This window comes from Oreochromis niloticus, unplaced genomic scaffold (assembly GCF_001858045.2).
Source record: "Oreochromis niloticus isolate F11D_XX unplaced genomic scaffold, O_niloticus_UMD_NMBU tig00007510_pilon, whole genome shotgun sequence".
Classification (NCBI taxonomy): domain Eukaryota; kingdom Metazoa; phylum Chordata; class Actinopteri; order Cichliformes; family Cichlidae; genus Oreochromis; species Oreochromis niloticus.
The window spans coordinates 343,254-361,609 of NW_020328614.1; the positions used below are offsets into that span (position 1 = coordinate 343,254).

The 18,356-nt window shown below is 40.8% G+C and overlaps 1 protein-coding gene across 1 annotated transcript in view; it reads left to right on the plus strand.

Moving 5' to 3' along the window:
• Positions 1–3,041: 3,041 nt before the first annotated feature.
• The window catches only part of LOC106096657 (protein NLRC3-like), a 38,047-nt gene continuing 22,732 nt past the window's right edge, over positions 3,042–18,356 (plus strand). Inside the window, exons 1-8 of the mRNA XM_019351742.2 lie at positions 3,042–3,984; positions 4,069–4,161; positions 4,313–4,414; positions 8,032–8,175; positions 8,427–8,528; positions 9,515–9,593; positions 14,309–14,513; positions 14,665–16,444. Of these exons, the coding sequence (XP_019207287.2) occupies positions 3,896–3,984; positions 4,069–4,161; positions 4,313–4,414; positions 8,032–8,175; positions 8,427–8,528; positions 9,515–9,593; positions 14,309–14,513; positions 14,665–16,444 (2,594 nt within the window). The 5' untranslated portion in view covers positions 3,042–3,895. The remainder of the gene's footprint in view (positions 3,985–4,068; positions 4,162–4,312; positions 4,415–8,031; positions 8,176–8,426; positions 8,529–9,514; positions 9,594–14,308; positions 14,514–14,664; positions 16,445–18,356) is intronic.

The following is an 18,356-nucleotide window of genomic DNA, read 5'->3' on the forward strand; positions in this document are numbered from 1 at the left end:
CAGCATCCAAACCAAAAGCAGGATGTTTGGAAAGGATGTGTGAGAAATTCCTGCTCTGATTAACAGCAACTGGAAATGTTTGAGGGCTGAAAAGCAGATTTTGATTGTGAAGCTAATAACTAATAAAAGATAATCATGTTTCATGTTTCCTAAAGATCAGGTCATAATGAGCTGTTTTCAGTCAGAAATCATAAATGAAACACTGACAAACACATGAAACATGTTGAGTCTTTTTCTGTTGGCAGGTTCTGGTCTGAAGGTACAGACAGCGTGTACAGTAACATCAGATCCAGTCTGTGAACCACTGGAGGGACTGGACTGTGTTTCCTCTGTAGGACACAGCTGTGAGAGAGCACAGAGACACAGCAGCTGTGAACCCGGACAGAACATCAGCAAATATGTTAGTTTTCTGTTTTTGAATGAAGCTGATCACATTTACTGTTTGTTGGATTCAAACAGCAACACACACATGAAGAAACAGCAGCATTTAACTGCATCATGTAGAAATGTCCGCTGTGACCATTCAGGCACATTTTCACCTCCACTTCCTGCAGCTTGATGCGTTTTATCCGCAGTAAAGGTGCCAAAGTGTCTCATGTAGAAACACAAATGTACATGAACACAACTACAAACAGAATTATATGACACCTGTTTATTATTCATTAGAATTAGATCGATGACTATAATGACTCACTGCATCAGTGAGGGGCAGATTTGATGGCTGAATGGCCAGGTGCCCCCCCCCCAGGTTGTGCACTGAGCAGCCCATGTTTGGACTCAGTGTGAGAGATATCACAGACAAACACTGAACTATCAGCAGGTCCTGATTGAGCGTTTGTGTTGCTGTTTGTGTGCACAGCAAAGCTTCTTGGTGTGTGTCTTTGGTGTGAGGGCAAAAGGTGTCAGTCTGTCACACTGATCCACAGATGTTGATGTGATGTTGTTGTTGTCATAGGAACAGCCTCCACAGACACTGAGTGCTCTGACTGCAGCAGTGCAACATTTCCATCCTGTCAGCCACACACATACTAAGTGAAGCTTCACACACACATGTGCAACATCTGTCCTCTAACAGTGTCCCTCTGTCCTTCCAGAAAGAGAGCATGAACATCACCTCTGTCTGCGCGGTGTTGGTCACAAGGTTTGTTCTGGGCTTTTAAGTGGAGGCTGGAGCTTGTGAGTGATAGAAGCTGAGAGCTGTGTTTGCACATGCTCAGTGTGACAGGATGTTGGCTGCTGTGAAAGCTGAATGCTCTCTGGTTAGAAGTGATGTCACACATTAGGATAACTGTGCTCGCTCTCTGTCAGAGTACCAGGGCCTCGCTTTGACCACATGACTCTCAGTACACAGCATGATGTGTGCGCTGTAAACAGGAAGCAGAGGAGCAGGACTGAGGTAAACCTCTGGGGGATCAAACTGAGACTGAGCTCCAGATGTTTCCACATGTTTCTGCTCTGCATGTGTTTGATGATTATTTCAGGTATAGATGATGGAATATGACCAGTCTGATGTCAGCCTGCTTCTCTGACAGCGCCTCACCTCTCTGTGCTGCCCCCTGCTGGCTCTTATCATTACTGACTGAGTCCTTGCTGCCACTTTATTAGGTACAGCTTGCTAACACAGGCTCAGACCTGCTTTGCTTTCGGAGCTGCCTTAAACCTTCGTGGCTCAGATTCAGCGAGGTGCTGGAAACATCCCTCAGAGTCATGTGATCAGTGACGTCTGCTTCAGCACTGACAGATAGAAAAGTGCCTCCACATAAACAGGACATATAATAATAATAATCAAATGCTGATTTTCAGCTTTTCAGCCCTTTGTCTGGGTGCTAATCCAGCTGTGCGTGTTTGTGATGACAGTAAATAAATGTCAGACTTACAGCTCCTGTTTTACTGCATTAAAGTAATAAGATGACTTCAGCACTTTGACATGGATGGTAGTGAAAGCAGGAAATGACAAATGTAGCACAGCAGCAGCGTTTAACACGTCTGAGCTGGGAACAGAAACTCTGGTATGAACATCATTCATAAAACAGCTTCCAGTTTCTTTTGCCCGGCTACAGTCTGGATGGATTTGCATGTAAAGATGCAAAGAGACTAAAATGGTTAGTGTTAGGAGGTCAAAGGTCAGAGCTCCTGCGGGTCTGAGGGCGGCCTCACGCTGGAGAAGGATGAAGGAGTCTGACCTGAGCCAGTGTTTGACATGAACACATCAGCACTGCTATCAGTGAGCCTAACGACAGCCGTTAGCATCATTTCAGTGTTTCAGTCATTTAAAAACACTTCCTGTCACTGTGGTGGTTACAGTGACATCATGCAGTTTGTGTTTTGACCTCCAGAGGGCGACAAATCAGCACAGACACAGAGCTCCATTCAAACTTTGCTGCCATCAGTAATAATTCTTCAAATACAAACATCAGTTTAGTGTTGAAATATTTAAACGCTGCAGGAAGAAGAACAACAAAGTGATGACGGATGTTTGTCCTTCAAACAGGAAGCAGAAATAAATCACAGCCTGCCAGAGAGGAGGAAGTTCCCGAGGTGCACCTGAACGCAGCGCACAGTGTTTCGATGGTCCTTATTTTGAAGTTGTCCTCAAACGCCTCTCTGCGCGTTTCCTTCCTGCTCAAACTTCCCTTATCCCTTTTTTTCTGAGCGTAAAGTTTGCTGATCGTCTTTGTCAGGTAATGTAAATGTTCATGTTTGATTTCTTCACACAAGAAACTGTGTGCGTTTTTATTTCCGGTCTCTCCATTAAAGTCTACAGGGTCTATTGGCTGGTTTTGTGGCAGAAATATGATGGTGTACAGAAAGAGTTGAGCGCGCAGGAGCAGAAATGTTGAGAGTGCGAGCAACACATTGCGAGCGAGCGCAAATGCAAAAACTGAGTGAGAGGGGCTGCTGTTGTGTGTGTGGATAATAGCAAACACTGAAATACGTTTTTTGCACGCAGCAATGAATTTTTTTTTCACTCAAATTCAGCTTTTCTTCGCTCAAAATAAATTTCTCCTCAAAATGCAACACTTGCACCTGCAAATTTTTTACGTGCGCTCAGAATAGTGGCACAAAAATAACGCCATATAAGTGACGTGGAAACAGATGTTTCTGCGACAAACATAAAATATGCAGCGAATATTTGGTCTGTAGATGTCATTTCATGCTCTGCTCGCTCTTCTGTTGCTTTACTTTAAAGAGAAAAAGAAAAGTTTTCCATTATTCTCTCGGATGAAATGTTAAAGTAAATCTGTGTTCATACATCTGGAAACACGCATTGCTTCACAGGTCATTACGTCTCTCACACTGATTCATGAAGTCATGCAGCTGCTCACAGTGACGTCAGCGCTGAACAGCAGCACAGCTTCTCTCTTTTTTCAAACTTTATTAAGAACAACAAAACGGAAAATGGCGCACCATAAGTTGATGAGACAATAGAAAGGCTACCAGGGAAAATAAAAGCACCGCTCATATCTGCTCTCAGACTGTAATACAGAGGACAGAGAGTAACCATGGCGACAGGGAGACACTGGTGGCTCCCAACCTGGTAAAAGATTTCATTAAACCATGAAAAGTAAAGAACGTGCTGAAACCTGCTAAAATGTCCTGCATGTGCGAGTCTGGTTGATAGTAAAGACACGCGTGTAAGAGTGTCACTGATGAACTTAATAAAATGAGCATTAATCATCAGTGTTTATTCGCGTTAGGATGTGTGCATTTGTAAAATAGTTTTACTGTTTTCGGATTTTTTTGTGTTGTGTGGATTGAAACAGGACTTGGTGAGTCCTCAGAGGTTTCAAATCCCTGCACACATTTGTAAATGTTAGTAAACATGTGCACATGAATGATTTGTGTTTCCTCTGCAGGTGAAGGTAGAAAGTGTGTGTGAGCTGAATTGAGCAGCATGGATCAGTGTGAGGACAGAGAGGAGGGAGTCCCTCCCTCTAAAAGCACTCTGTGTGGGGAACATGAGAGCCAGACCAAAGCTCAGAGGTGAGATGACCATCTCTAACTGTCCATGACTCTTCTCCATGTCACAGCTCAGCACTCACATCACTGCTCCATCATTATTCACAGGAACCCACCTGGACCTCCACCCAGCTCTGTGTCCTTAAAGAGTAACCAGTCTGCAGATCGTCCCATTAATTTTAAAGTCTATGCTGCAGATAGGTGAGCTGTTAGTAACATTGTGTCTTTGATTTAAATGATTTTGATGTTTCCTGGTTTCTGAAAAGCACACAGGCACAGGTGTTACTGTCAGTTTATCTGTTTTAAGATGCATTTTGTGACAGAATTGTCTGTTTTTCACTATTTTAATCAGAGGAACTAAACGCAAACATGAACCTGGACCCAGCTGTGTGTCCTTAAAGAGTGACCAGTCTGAAGATCGTCCCATTAATTTTAAAGTCTATGCTGCAGAGAGGTGAGCTGTTAGTAACATGAACTCTTTGATGTCACTTTGCTGTCTGATTTAAATGAACTGTTTGATGGTGTTTCCTGGTCTCTAATCTGCATCTGAAAGGAAGTCACTGAGTGAGGGATTCCTTTATTCTGTAAAACATGTCCAACATTTAAACTCCTCACAGTAGGACCATCAATAACATCGACTCACCTCAAATGCATTTCATGTTAAAGCAATGGCCCTTTGAAAATGTAAGGTACAGATATTAGTTTAAAAATGTAGGGAGTAAAAGTAAATATTGTCAGAAAATAAAATTTAAATTTAAAAAATTATTTTTTTTTATCCCACATTATGACTCAATGTCTCCAAAGTGATATGTGATTAAAAGTATGTCATTTCTTTTAATTGAATCTAGTTTACTATGTAATTTAATGGACTTTTGTTTTTTTCTCCAATGGAGCTGTTGATATTAATGTAATTCCATAAGAAGTCAAATTAAAGTCGTGGTCACGAGTCAGAGGTGGTCAGGGAAGAGATTACTTCACTCACTTCATCAGTGTTGTTGGCAGTTCTCTGTACCACGTTCATGCAGGTTTCAGTGTTGTTCCTGACAAGGTGTAAACAGTCATTTCAGGCTCATGTAGAGACGTCCAAAATATTTTTCTCTAAGAGCTCAGTTCTTGATAATATCTACGTTAGGCAACATGTGTTACCTTGTTGTGTCTGGTTGATTTTCCTCTTTCTCATCCATGAAATGAAGAGAGGCTGTTGAATCATTACCAGGTAAACCTGCATCAAAGTCTTTGCAAAAATAATGTGTCAGTTAATCTGAAAAAATCAGCAGCTGATTTTCCAAAAACATCCAATCTTACATTAGAAACATATGGAGATGTTCACACATGATCCAGAATCAAGGTGAGTGATGGTGTAAGAGGAAATCTGTGTGCAGTATTTAGTGTTAGAAGCTCTGAATGGATGTGTGTGAGCTTTAAATGTTTGGCTGGAAAAAAGCTGCTGTGCTAATAAAGTTTATTTGAAGGCAGGAAGAAAAGCTGGTAAAAATACCAAATGTGTTAATTATCAGGCTGATCAATTTTATCATTAAGACAGGAGATTATCTGATGGATTATAAAAAATAATCTTTAAATCTGCATGAGAGTTTATTTTTTTTCCAGCTGTTTAAAAAAATGCAGCAGCCAGAATCTTTAGTACATGGATATTTGATCACATTTCCCAGTAATCAGTGTTTCAGTCATAAAAACACTTCCTGTCACTGTGGTGGTTACAGTGACATCATGCAGTTTGTGTTTTGACCTCCAGAGGGCGACAAATCAGCACAGACAGAGCGCTCCATTCAAACTTTGCTGCCATCAGTAATAATTCTTCAAATATAATCATCAGTGTTTGAGCAGTTATGATATCAGGGACAATCTAGACATGTGTGACAATACTGAACATGTCACATGACACACCTTAAACATCATGTGATCCACTCTCAGTCTGCACTTTCATTCATGACTTCAACAGGTTGAAATGAGCTTTGAAGAAACATTCAGTGAAATAAATCTTTCATCACAGGATTCATGTGAGCACCAGATGAACTTTGTACCAACAACATCTTCAGTAACAGAGTCTGAATTGGACGGTTGGTTTCAGCTCTGCTCTCAGTCTTTACTGCACAGGTGAAGGTAGAAAGTGTGACTGGATCTATAGACTGGAAACAGAGAAACTGACTGTAAATGTTTGTAGTATAAAAAAGTTTTGTTCCACAGGATGTCAGAGCTGAGCTGGTATTGGTTCACATTCGTAGTGACAATGTTTCATCACATTTCCTGTAGGTTGCCTCAGTGAACTTCAACACTGAACCAGTCTGACTATTTTGAAGGGAAATGAAACAAACAACAAAAAATCTGCACAGTGATCAGGATCTATGAAAATGTTGGACTGATTCAATTTGTCTTCTCTAAAATAACATTTTTCTCATTCCCATAAATCATTGATTAAATTATATTTTGATTGTGAATCACACTTTACTGAGTCAGTTGACATTTTTAACATAAATGATAACATAAATTCTTTGTTCATGCGTTCCTGTTTTTATGTGTGTGAACAGGAAAATAAGGTCCTGTTGACTCCGCTCCAACAGGAAGTGACATTGACTGTTTCCCACAGAGAGCAGAGTCATGTCACTCAGACTTTTAGTCACTGACAACATTCTTTTAAATATATTTTTTGGCCTTTTTCTGGCTTTATTAGATAGTTACAGAGAAGACTGACAGAAAAGCGGAGGGAAAGACATGCGGCAAACAGCCGTGGGTCGGATTTGAACCCGGGCTGGCCGCTCAAAACATTTAAAGATGATTTTATATCACAGTCTATATTTAAATAGAATAAATCAGGTGTTTATTTTAACCTGTTTAAATACATTTTGTTTTCTCTCAAAGTTTTAATATTACAGTAATGTGCTGTCAGTATGTAATAATAATTTTAATAACATATTTGAATAGGAATAACAGTTAGCATATAGATGTTGTATCAGTCTAAAGCATTTTGTCTCCCTACAGGAGTATAAAGTATAACTCTTAAAAGCTTTAAATGAAGCTAAATGGACTTTTGTCCTTTTTTAATATGAAAGTATAGAAGAACAGCACTGACTGTAACGCTCTAAATACAAACAGTTCATTTAGCTTCATCGTTTTATATTTTCTTATATAAAATATTTTTATTAATATTCTTTTCACTGTAAATAAAACAATAGATGCACTCTTCCAGATTCAAATGTAAAAGAGTGATAATCCCAGCAGGATTATCAAATATTTATTGCCTGGTAGTTTTAGTGTTTATTATTTGTTTGTTACTGATGTTCAACAGGAAACACAAAGACTTTGGAGCGTACTAATTTGTCCGAGGATTTAATTTTCTGTTCAGTGTGACCAAACTGAGTGACTAAGACAAACAGTTCAGCAGCAAAGTGGTAAGAAAAGAAATCGTATTTCCCTTGAACTTGTAAAGTAATCTTTGTTGAACCACAGCTGTTGCATCCTGGTGGCCTTCAGGTTTTTAGGCATGGTGGTACATCAATGTTTTATAGTGTTTGTTAAATCAAGTGTGTGTTCCACTTTGGACGGTGCTGTAAAAGTGGAGCACATTAAACGCTTTAATGCTTCAAACACATCCTGCTGTGAACTATGTGTACACACGGCTAAAGCACAAATTACTGCACACTGAAGCATTTCAAAGATAAAGGCCTGTTACATGAACACAAGAACATGTTACATGTGTGAAGTTCACATGTTAAACTCTGACAGTCACAGATATCATGCATGAACATCATGTGGTCCTAAAGTGTCTGAGTGAACATAAAAGAGCTTTAATAAAGTTTGATACTGAGGTCGGCAGTGAGCTGACTGCATTGTACTCAGAGCTGTTCCTAATATTCTGTCCATTTTTTGCTTTTTTATATATATATTGGAAGGTCTTAAATTTCAGAGTCAGCAGGTGAGATCAGGTTTCTCTGATCCCTGATGTGGATCATGTGACCTGGTTTCTAGGTTATATGACAGGTCAGAGGTCAGTGACTGTAACTCAGTTACTTCTGTTAATGTGAACTCACTGAGTGTTTGTGGTTTACCTCTCAGACTGACTGAAGTCCACAAGAAGATGATGATGATGGAGGAAGAGGAGGACAGAGCAGAGTTTGCAGGATCCAGCTTTACATCTGTGAGGAGTGACCTGTCCCAAGGTCGACATCCCGCCTTCAGTGGTGAACCTGGACCAACGAGGTCAGAGAGCTGAACTCACTGAGTAACAGAAATAATTCTGCACTGACATTATAATCAGTGTTGATTCTGTTTGATTTTCTGTGTTTGTGAGCTGAGAGGAAATGAAAATGAATTTGTAACAAAAATCAGTTTTGTCCAGTTTTCCTGTAAAAAGCTGAACTCTAATCTAAGAGGATGTTACTGACAGGAAACAGCTGCATCATCTGCAGTCTGTGTGATCACAGCTGCTTCAATCATGTTTGTGTCTGCAGAGGTCAGAGGTCACAGTCTGCAGGGTCCAGATGTCCGTCTGTGAGGAGTGACATGTCCAGAGATGAACCTCCATACTGCAGTGGTGAACCTGGACCAACGAGGTCAGAGAGCTGTGATGACTCCTTTACATGTTTGTGTTTCCTGGATAAATCTGACCTGAAACATCCTCAGATTGTTACAAAGATTCATTAAAAAGAAAACAATGAAAGAGAAAAGATCCAAATGTTAGACTTGGTCATTTGCTGTTTGAGGACAGTGATGCTCATATCTGTGGGGAACGTGTGACCTGAGTGGGTTCATGTTTGTCTTTAAAGAGCTGCTCTGATTCTCTTTGTGTCTGATCTGTTAAACAGTCTGAGAGGTCACACAGAGACCCAGCAGCTAAAGCCTGGATCATACTGGCTGCTGTTACTCCATCAGGACAACACTGAACCACAGTGGTGTGGATGTAGTGGATAAATCCCACCATACTGATGCTCAGAGTTAATCACAGGGAACAAAACCAGATGTTATCTTCAGTTTGTGACCTTTGGAGTGGACGATGCAGATTTCAATAGAGAATAAATGTTGTTGTTTTTCAGCTGTGAAAAAAGAATCTAATTTTCTGAACTTCAGAATTTATGATGCTGGAAAAAACATGAAGACTAACACAACATTTCCACTGTATTCATAGAATGAATGTAAAACTTTCAGACATTCATTAAATATACAAAATGTCTACAGAAGCATCAGAGGGTCAGATGTGAAGCACTCAGTGATTTTGATAAAATGACTCATCAGTTATTGATCTGTACTACACTGATCTACCACGTTAGTAAAGCTGGTGTTCTGGTGGTGGAGGGAGACCTCGGATCATGTTCTGGTTTTGGAGCAGTGATCTGCTGATGGTTCAGTTTAATGAGCTTCTTCAAAAATCATCCCTGACATCACCACTGAAAGGACGTCCATAAACTTACTAAAAATGACCCATATTTTCACAATCTGAGAGTCTAAAACTTGACAAACTTGATTCAGATGAAGTTATTTGAGCAGAAACTGCTGGATCTTTATCCTGTGCTTGATCTAATCCTTCATGGTTCCTCCACAGAGTGGACCAGCAGAGCTCAGAGGTTCCCAGTGGTCAGTCTGCCCAGCAGCATCAAACACAGCTGGACTCCATATTTATGGTCTGTACATGCACAACAACTACTTTTATTATTAATATTAATAATAATACATTTATTTATAGGTCCCTGTCAGACTCTGTGGACTAAATGACCAAAAGAAAACAAACTTTGAAATCAGACGGTCAAATGTGATCACAGGAAACGTTTTAAACATCGAAGCTTTAAACAAAAAACAAAGTGAAACAGTTTGTAGTTGAGATCAGTGGGAATGAAGCTGAATAACTGTTTCTTCAATAACTTTGTAAATGACAAATATGATGGAAATTAGCAGCATTAGCACTAATGATGTGAGTTGACACTCGGCTGTATTGAGACCACCACATTAGGTGGTCCTCAACTGTAATGGAAACCAGTGGATCCAGTCCAGTCGTGGCGACCTGTGGTGAGTCGATCTGAGCAGCTACTAATGGAAACGGGGCCATAGATGTGTTTGTGCTTAATAACAATGAATCACAAGATTTTTACATTACTGTTAAAATCTCATGTTGTTTGTTAAAGTGTGCAGTTCAGGGTGTGTTACTACAACTGTGGTTTGCTCACTTTCCAAAGACCCAGCCCCCATAAAAAGCAGCCAATCAGCTTCTAAGAGTTACACACCAACGCATATCTATCAAGTTAACTCTGGTCTAACACACTTGGATTTAGCTTGAAGAATGTTCCTGTACGAGGACTGAAAATGATTTAAAAAGCAGCCAAAGAACAACTTTGACACACCTTCATAAAGCCTGCAGAGCAAAAGAAAAACTAGCTGAAAGTCTGGCTGCTCTTATCAAAAGTACAGAGAAATTGTGGGGCGTTCAACACTTGTGCACAATATAAGAGTTTAAATAAATCTAAAGAATAACTCAAAATCCTACAATCATACTGAGAAAATCATCTACAGCTAACTATCCAAGTGGATTTGTTTAAGACAGCTCCATCTGCTGGTGGCCCTCTGCAGGTGCATGAAAGGGGCGTGTTTATAGTGAAAGTAGTAGAGAAAGTAAACCCCATGGGAAGGAGGAGGACTCTCAGCAGCTTCCAGCTCATATTCAGACATTTGACTTCTCACTGAAAGCAGAAAGTTTGAGTGTCTGTACCTTAATTAGAAGAGATAACATGGCCATAGTAATTAGAGTTGATGGAGCAATGCTGTCCTTGTAATGTAGTTTATGATTTTTATACATCTGTTTTTGGACAAGTCCAGTTTTTCTGTAGAGCCTCTCAAGTTGGTGACAGCAGTCAAAGTTCACGTGTAAACCAGAGCAGCAAATCAGGTCCAAATGTGTTGTTCACAGTGAGTGGGATCATCAGTGTGCTGCTATGTTAACATCCTGCAGCAGGATGTGTTTGGTCAGAGAATGGATAGATCACTAAGTCATTGTTGAGTTTAGGGGGATGGTAGACAGCTGGAGTAGGTTCAGCCAGTTGACACACAGTAGATAAAAATAACTGAAGGCAGGAGCAGACAACTGTATGACTTTCCACCTCTCACATAGATTATTGTCCCTGGGCAGCGCCACAGGGCTGGTAGATGTAAACAAACCTGGAGGAGAGGATTTATTCAACTGAGAAAAGTCACAGAGTTGTGTCTTGATGCTCAATCATCCACAAAAGTGAATCCCAAAAAGGTTGATTCTGTTCATCTGGACGTTTTCAGTGGGAGAAACGTTTCATCATCACAGTGACTTCTTCAGTCTCAGCTGACTGCAGGTTTCCAACCTTATAAACATGACATTTGCACAATGACTGAAACCAGCAGCACTGAGGGAACAATGGGCTGGGAGGTCAGTTCATTGATCATTGGTACGCATATTGTCAGGACCATTGATCAACAACCACTGATCAATGGCCATGAGTCCCATTCACAGAGAGTTGGGGAATGGCTGCAATCACAGCATTGTAAGATGGTGACAGATGTACCCTTAGGCCCCTCCTCCATTAAGAGATGGTCTTTCCCTTTTCACATAAATGGCCTCCTTGACTCCGCCCTCAAACCAGCGTTCACATTTACTCAGGGCCTTCTTTATGTGATGTTCTTCTGCTTCCCTGGCTGCTGTGTCTGTGGGGATGGTGTTTGTTCTGTGTTGTAGCGTCCTGATGACGCCCAGTTTGTGCTCCAGTGGATGATGAGAGTCAAACCTTAAACACTGATCTGTATGTGTAAACAGAGTGAACCTTTAAGACCAGCTGTCTGTACGATCAACTGAGTAGTGCAGGGCGATATGGAAAAAATATTTATCACGATATGAATTATTTTATATCACGATAACGATATATATCACGATATACCACCTGACCTGTGGTCATCTGGAAAGTATGCAGTCTGTAAAAAGTGAGTGGAGAGGGCGCAGTCTTTGTTTTGAGTTGCCGTAAAGCATGTCGCAAATCCGGGTGCACGTAAAGCAGCACCTTGTTGCAAAACCACAAGACGGAGTTTCTTTGCGAAAAATATCTTTTTTTATTTATACTTTATTTTCTCTTGCATAAAGTTAAGAGTATGTATAGTGAGAAGACAACACTAATATATTTGCCACAGGCTATTTAACCCTTTAAGACCTACCATAGAACCAAGTCCGCCAGAGCTTATCTTTACATTTTACATGCTGTGGAGCCATTTGTTGGAGCATTTCAAGTTGCTATACATCAATACAACCATTATAGCCCAAATTTTAATAATATGTATGCATTAAGTCCATAGTAACTACATAAATTGCAAAAAAGTGCAATAAACTACAAAAAAATTGAAAATCGTTTTTGTTTTGTTTTTTACATATATTTCTAGTTAGAGAAATTTAAGAGGCTTATCCCTCAAAACTTTAAATACAAAAAGGTTTGAAAAAAATAGTTTCCAACCACGACAAATTTATTTTGAGTGTCTTCATAGTTTTATTTTTGAGATACACTAATTTTTATATACTACAGGAAAAATGAAAATAAATATTATAATGCAAATTTGCAAAAGAAACACCATGTGCATCAAAATAAACTATTTCCAACAGTGTAATTTGACTTCTAAGCATCCCAGAAATGATACAGAAAAGCATAAAGTCAAACATGACTTTTAAAAACACCAACATAGGCTTTGAAGCTAAAAAACTATCCGGTTGTTCAGTCTGACGTCACTGGCCGTGTCTGGGCCTAAACTCTGCTGCAGGTCCATATATCAAATGGTCACTGTGGCATTACTGAGAGTTAAAACACTGTCTAAAGTCTTTCATCATTAATAAAATGATCAGTGTTCTGCTCTACCAGGTGTAACAATTGAGTTTAACATCCAGGCATCCATGAAAATGGAATTTATGACATTTAACGGAGTTAGAAGTTAGCAGGAAGTTAGCTCGCTAGCTTCCATCTAAATACAATATAGCACGTCCTGACTGCGGGGTTTAGAAACAAATTCAAACGTACAGCTCTGCTATCACTTCCAACATAAATGAAGACAGAAAACTAAACAGCAGTGACGTTTGTAGGGTTACTGAAGTTTGGCTAGCTGGTATATAATGATGTGCTACGTGACCGCTAGTGACACAGCTATGTTAGCATAATATAAACGCTAACTTTTTTCCCACTCGATAAAAGTTAACGTGAGGGTTCTCAGTGGTCAGGAACAAATGTAATCTCATGGCAGGATGCTGTAAACGGACCAAACTTCAGCCAGGAGAACAACTGAGATAATCCATCCACAATACGAGGTTAGTTATTCATATACTGCTGCATGGGCTGGGCTGTAGTTACATCGTAAGGTTTTAAAAACTGAGCTTAAATAAATGATTAGCGGTAATAAAAGCCGAGGGAGGTCAACGGTGATCACTGACTGTTTTTAGGAGCTTTTTGAGATTAAATAAAAGAAAATACAAAACATTAAACATGTTAACAACACAAAAGCCATATTAAACGCAGACTACTTTAGGCCCGGAAGTAGGATTCGTCGCGTCATCACTGAACAACCGGATATTTTCCGTGAAAATGACGCCACTTCCGGTTTCGGACAGGTAATGGCGGACATGCGATAGTTTGCGCTGACTTATATTCCAACGTAGGAAGTGTTATGAACAGCTGATCGGATCGGCAAAGCGTGTTGCTGCAAGTCTGGAATATTATGCTTTTGTTGCTGGAAGTGCTTTTCCTGCAATTTTTGCAAAGCTATATGTGGAAGGAAACCGTGACCTAGGGCAAGCTAATGGAATAAGATGTAAGTACAACTCCTACGGTTTCATATGCAAAACAAATTATTGCGCTAGCTTACGTGGTTCCAGTTCTACAGGGATTTAAAAATAGTTAGGCAAAACGGAGCGTGCCTGCTCCGACCGGTTGTAAAGGGTTAATGATATATTTTATGTAATAATTTATAAAATCAGGGTTAGAAACGATAGAAGACAAATGGCACGATAGACACTTTTCTATCGTCCACACGATATATATCGTCATATCGCCCAGCACTACAACTCAGTCACCTGAAACATCTCCAAATTTCTGGCTTCGATCATCAACCTGTTGATAGTTCAGCTCTGAACACCAGTGAAATGTTTCTCCCACTGAAATCGCTGCATTCATATGAACAGAATCAACGTTTGGGATCATGGAGTTGTGGAGAATGTCTCAGTTAATCAGATAAAGTCAAACTTATAACTGGTGAAGAGATCGTGGATGATATGCTCCTTGATCGCATAGAAGTGGATGTTGTGTAGACTGAAGTTCAGAGTGGGGGGTCATTCATAAATATTCTGTTCCAGCTGCTGGAGGACAACATCATCACTTTTGTGAAGAACGAGCTGAAGAAGATCCAGAAGGCTCTGAATCCAAATAAGCCCCAGTTCTTGGAGTTTCAGAGGAAGGATGATGATCAGAGGAGCAGCAGCAGAAAGGCATTTGTGAAGATCACAGTGGACTTCCTGAGGAGAATGAAGCAGGAGGAGCTGGCTGACCGTCTGCAGAGACGTAAGAGGATTTATCTAAAGATTTAAGCTGCTAAATAAATGAGAGACTTGTGACACCAGCGTGTTCAGTCATTTCTCAGTGGGTCAGAAAATGTCATCAGCATTTTGCAAAATAGGATTATTGAAGTTGTATTTTTATTATTATTATTCAGAACTTCCAGCTGCGGTTTGTCATCGTAACCTTAAATCTGCTCTGAAGAAGAAGTTCCAGTGTGTGTTTGAGGGGATCGCTAAAGCAGGAAACCCAACCCTTCTGAATCAGATCTACACAGAGCTCTACATCACAGAGGGAGGGACTGCAGAGGTCAATGATGAACATGAGGTCAGACAGATTGAAACAGCATCCAGGAAACCAGACAGACCAGAAACAACAATCAGACAAGAAGACATCTTTAAAGCCTCACCTGGAAGAGATGAACCAATCAGAACAGTGCTGACAAAGGGAGTGGCTGGCATTGGGAAAACAGTCTTAACACAGAAATACACCCTGGACTGGGCTGAAGACAAAGCCAACCAGCACATCCAGTTCATATTTCCATTCACTTTCAGAGAGCTGAATGTGCTGAAAGAGGAAAAGTTCAGCTTGGTGGAACTTGTTCATCACTTCTTTACTGAAACCAAAGAAGCAGGAATCTGCAGCTTTGAAGACTTCCAGGTTGTGTTCATCTTTGATGGTCTGGATGAGTGTCGACTTCCTCTGGACTTCCACAAAACTACAATCCTAACTGACCCTAGAAAGTCCACCTCAGTGGATGTGCTGCTGATGAACCTCATCAGGGGGGAACTGCTTCCCTCTGCTCGCCTCTGGATAACCACACGACCTGCAGCAGCCAGTCAGATCCCTTCTGACTGTGTTGACATGGTGACAGAGGTCAGAGGGTTCACTGACCCACAGAAGGAGGAGTACTTCAGGAAGAGATTCAGAGATAAGAAGCAGACCAGCAGGATCATCTCCCACATCAAGACATCACGAAGCCTCCACATCATGTGTCACATCCCAGTCTTCTGCTGGATCACTGCTACAGTTCTGGAGGATGTGCTGGAAACCAGAGAGGGAGGACAGCTGCCCAAGACCCTGACTGAGATGTACATCCACTTCCTGGTGGTTCAGGCCAAAGTGAAGAAGGTCAAGTATGATGGAGGAGCTGAGACAGATCCACACTGGAGTCCAGAGAGCAAGAAGATGATGGAGTCTCTGGGAAAACTGGCTTTTGATCAGCTGCAGAAAGGAAACCTGATCTTCTATGAATCAGACCTGACAGAGTGTGGCATCGATATCAGAGCAGCCTCAGTGTACTCAGGAGTGTTCACACAGATCTTTAAAGAGGAGAGAGGACTGTACCAGGACAAGGTGTTCTGCTTCATCCATCTGAGTGTTCAGGAGTTTCTGGCTGCTCTTCATGTCCATCTGACCTTCATCAACTCTGGGCTCAATCTGCTGGAAGAACAAAAGGCAACGTCTGTGTTGTTTAAATCATCTTTCCACCAGAGTGCTGTGAACAAGGCCTTACAGAGTCCAAATGGACACCTAGACTTGTTCCTCCGCTTCCTCCTGGGTCTTTCACTGCAGACCAATCAGACTCTCCTACGAGGCCTGCTGACACAGACAGGAAGTAGCTCACAGACCAATCGGGAAACAGTCCAGTACATCAAGAAGAAGCTCAGTGAGAATCTGTCTGCAGAGAAAAGCATCAATCTGTTCCACTGTCTGAATGAACTCAATGATCGTTCTCTAGTGGAGGAGATCCAACAGTCTCTGAGATCAGGAAGTCTCTCCACAGATAATCTGTCTCCTGCTCAGTGGTCAGCTCTGGTCTTCATCTTACTGTCATCAGAAAAAGATCTGGATGTGTTTGACCTGAAGAAATATTCTGCTTCAGAGGAGGCTCTTCTGAGGCTGCTGCCAGTGGTCAAAGCCTCCAACAAAGCTGCGTAAGTACATTTGTACTCATGTCTTTACTTTAACATCCAACTGTGTCAGAAATTTATTTCACCAGACTTTCTGTCTTTGCATAAATTTTTTCTCGTAAAGTTTTGGAACTGTAAGCTCCTTGATGACTCCAGAACTCAGTACACTCGAAATGCTGAATCCACCATAAACTCTGATCATCACTGCTGCTGTTATGTTATCAGTCTTTGTTTAAAAACTTAGGCTGCATGTGCCTGATGTTGAAATACTTTATATTCACACGCATTCTCCTTGATACATTTCTACTGCAGGTCTAGTTTTTAGTCACAAATGTTGGTGAGACACTTGCTTTTACATGCATTAAAGAAAGCATTTGAATTACTCAGTGAATCATTGCAGCCATAGAAACATCTTTAGTTACACTTTAAACTAAACTATGCCTCGGTCTTCCACAGTGTGTTTTTGTTTCTTTGTTGTTTTTGGCCTGCTCTCTCCCATCACTCCAAACTGGTTGCAGCGGATGGTCGTCTCTCCCTGAATCTGCTTTTCTTCCAGTTTTTCTTTCCTACTGTTGTCAAAATGTTGGTACAGAATTGCAGCACCTCAGTTCATCTTTAATCTGAAACCAGCTGTTTTAGCTTCTTCCCCTTTAAGCAAACCTTCCCTGGTCATCTCTGCTGTGGTTGCTATAAAATGTAATCTTGATTAAAAAAAACTCAAGTCTAACTTCATGCCATATTTGGCAGCATGGTGCCTGTTTGTCAGCCTTTGATGATTTACTGTACAATACAAAGCGCCTTGAGGTGACTTTTGTTGTGATTTGGCGCTATATAAATAAAATTGAATTGAAATTGAAAACAATTGAATGATAAACTGCACCACAGTTTCTAAAGCAAACCTTCTCATCACTATTGGTTATTTTATTGATCTTAATTAGAAGTTAAACAGATTAATGTCAGCCTTTAGTAGGGCTGCCACGACTAGTCGATTAGTCACGATTACGTCGACTATCAAAATCGTCGACGACTAATTTAATAGTCGACGCGCCGTTTGAAGCTTTTTAAGATCCCAAAAGACGCACGAATGAGTAGTAGGATTTAAGAGTGTAATAACGGACTGAAACAGAAGATGGCAGCACTGCATGTACAAGGATGCCAGCTGCTGTTAAACCCTGAAGAAGAAGAAGAAGCTGTGTCCCGTATCGTAGCTGTGTCCAAATTCAGGAACCGCATCTATAGTTCAGCACCACTGAAACAAGAACCTTTTCCTAGCAGTCTATAAAACACATGATGAGCAGAGTTTTCCTCTGTGTGTTGCATATCTATTTGTGGATTTATGCATGTATATATTCTTCCTGTTCACCTTGGACACACAACAGCCCTCTGTTTGTTGTGATTGGATCTAGAACACAATTCAGCCATCATATCCTAATCTAGATGATTTTTAAGGTGGTATCTGGGACGAAAGGTCAAAAATCAGCTTGGATGGCCTGTACTATATAATGGTCTTCGTTGCACCACATTGATAGCCATACAGGGTGGCTCAATTCTTGGGCAAGAAGACCGAGGAGTGAGCCACCCTTGATCAAAGCTTGGTCATTTAAGCTCAGCGTTTTTCCCCTTGTTGGCTGATGTTAAGTTTTTTTTTTATTTGTTATCTGACTTATACTCATTCTCATCATTGTCTTCACATTAACTCACACACTGCTGACTTCTGCTATAGCTTACCTGGCTGAGCAGGTGAACCGTGTACTGAAAGTTAGAGTCGTGACTCCAGGGCCTGGTTTGAGTCTCCCCAAAACCATTTCCTGTGTGTCTATATTCCCACTTCTCCCTCCCTTCCTGTCTTCTCTGTCCTATACAGTGAAGACAAAAGGCCTCAAGTTCTGAAAACTCTTCCCCTTCATCATCTTCCAAATCATCTCTCTCATCTAAA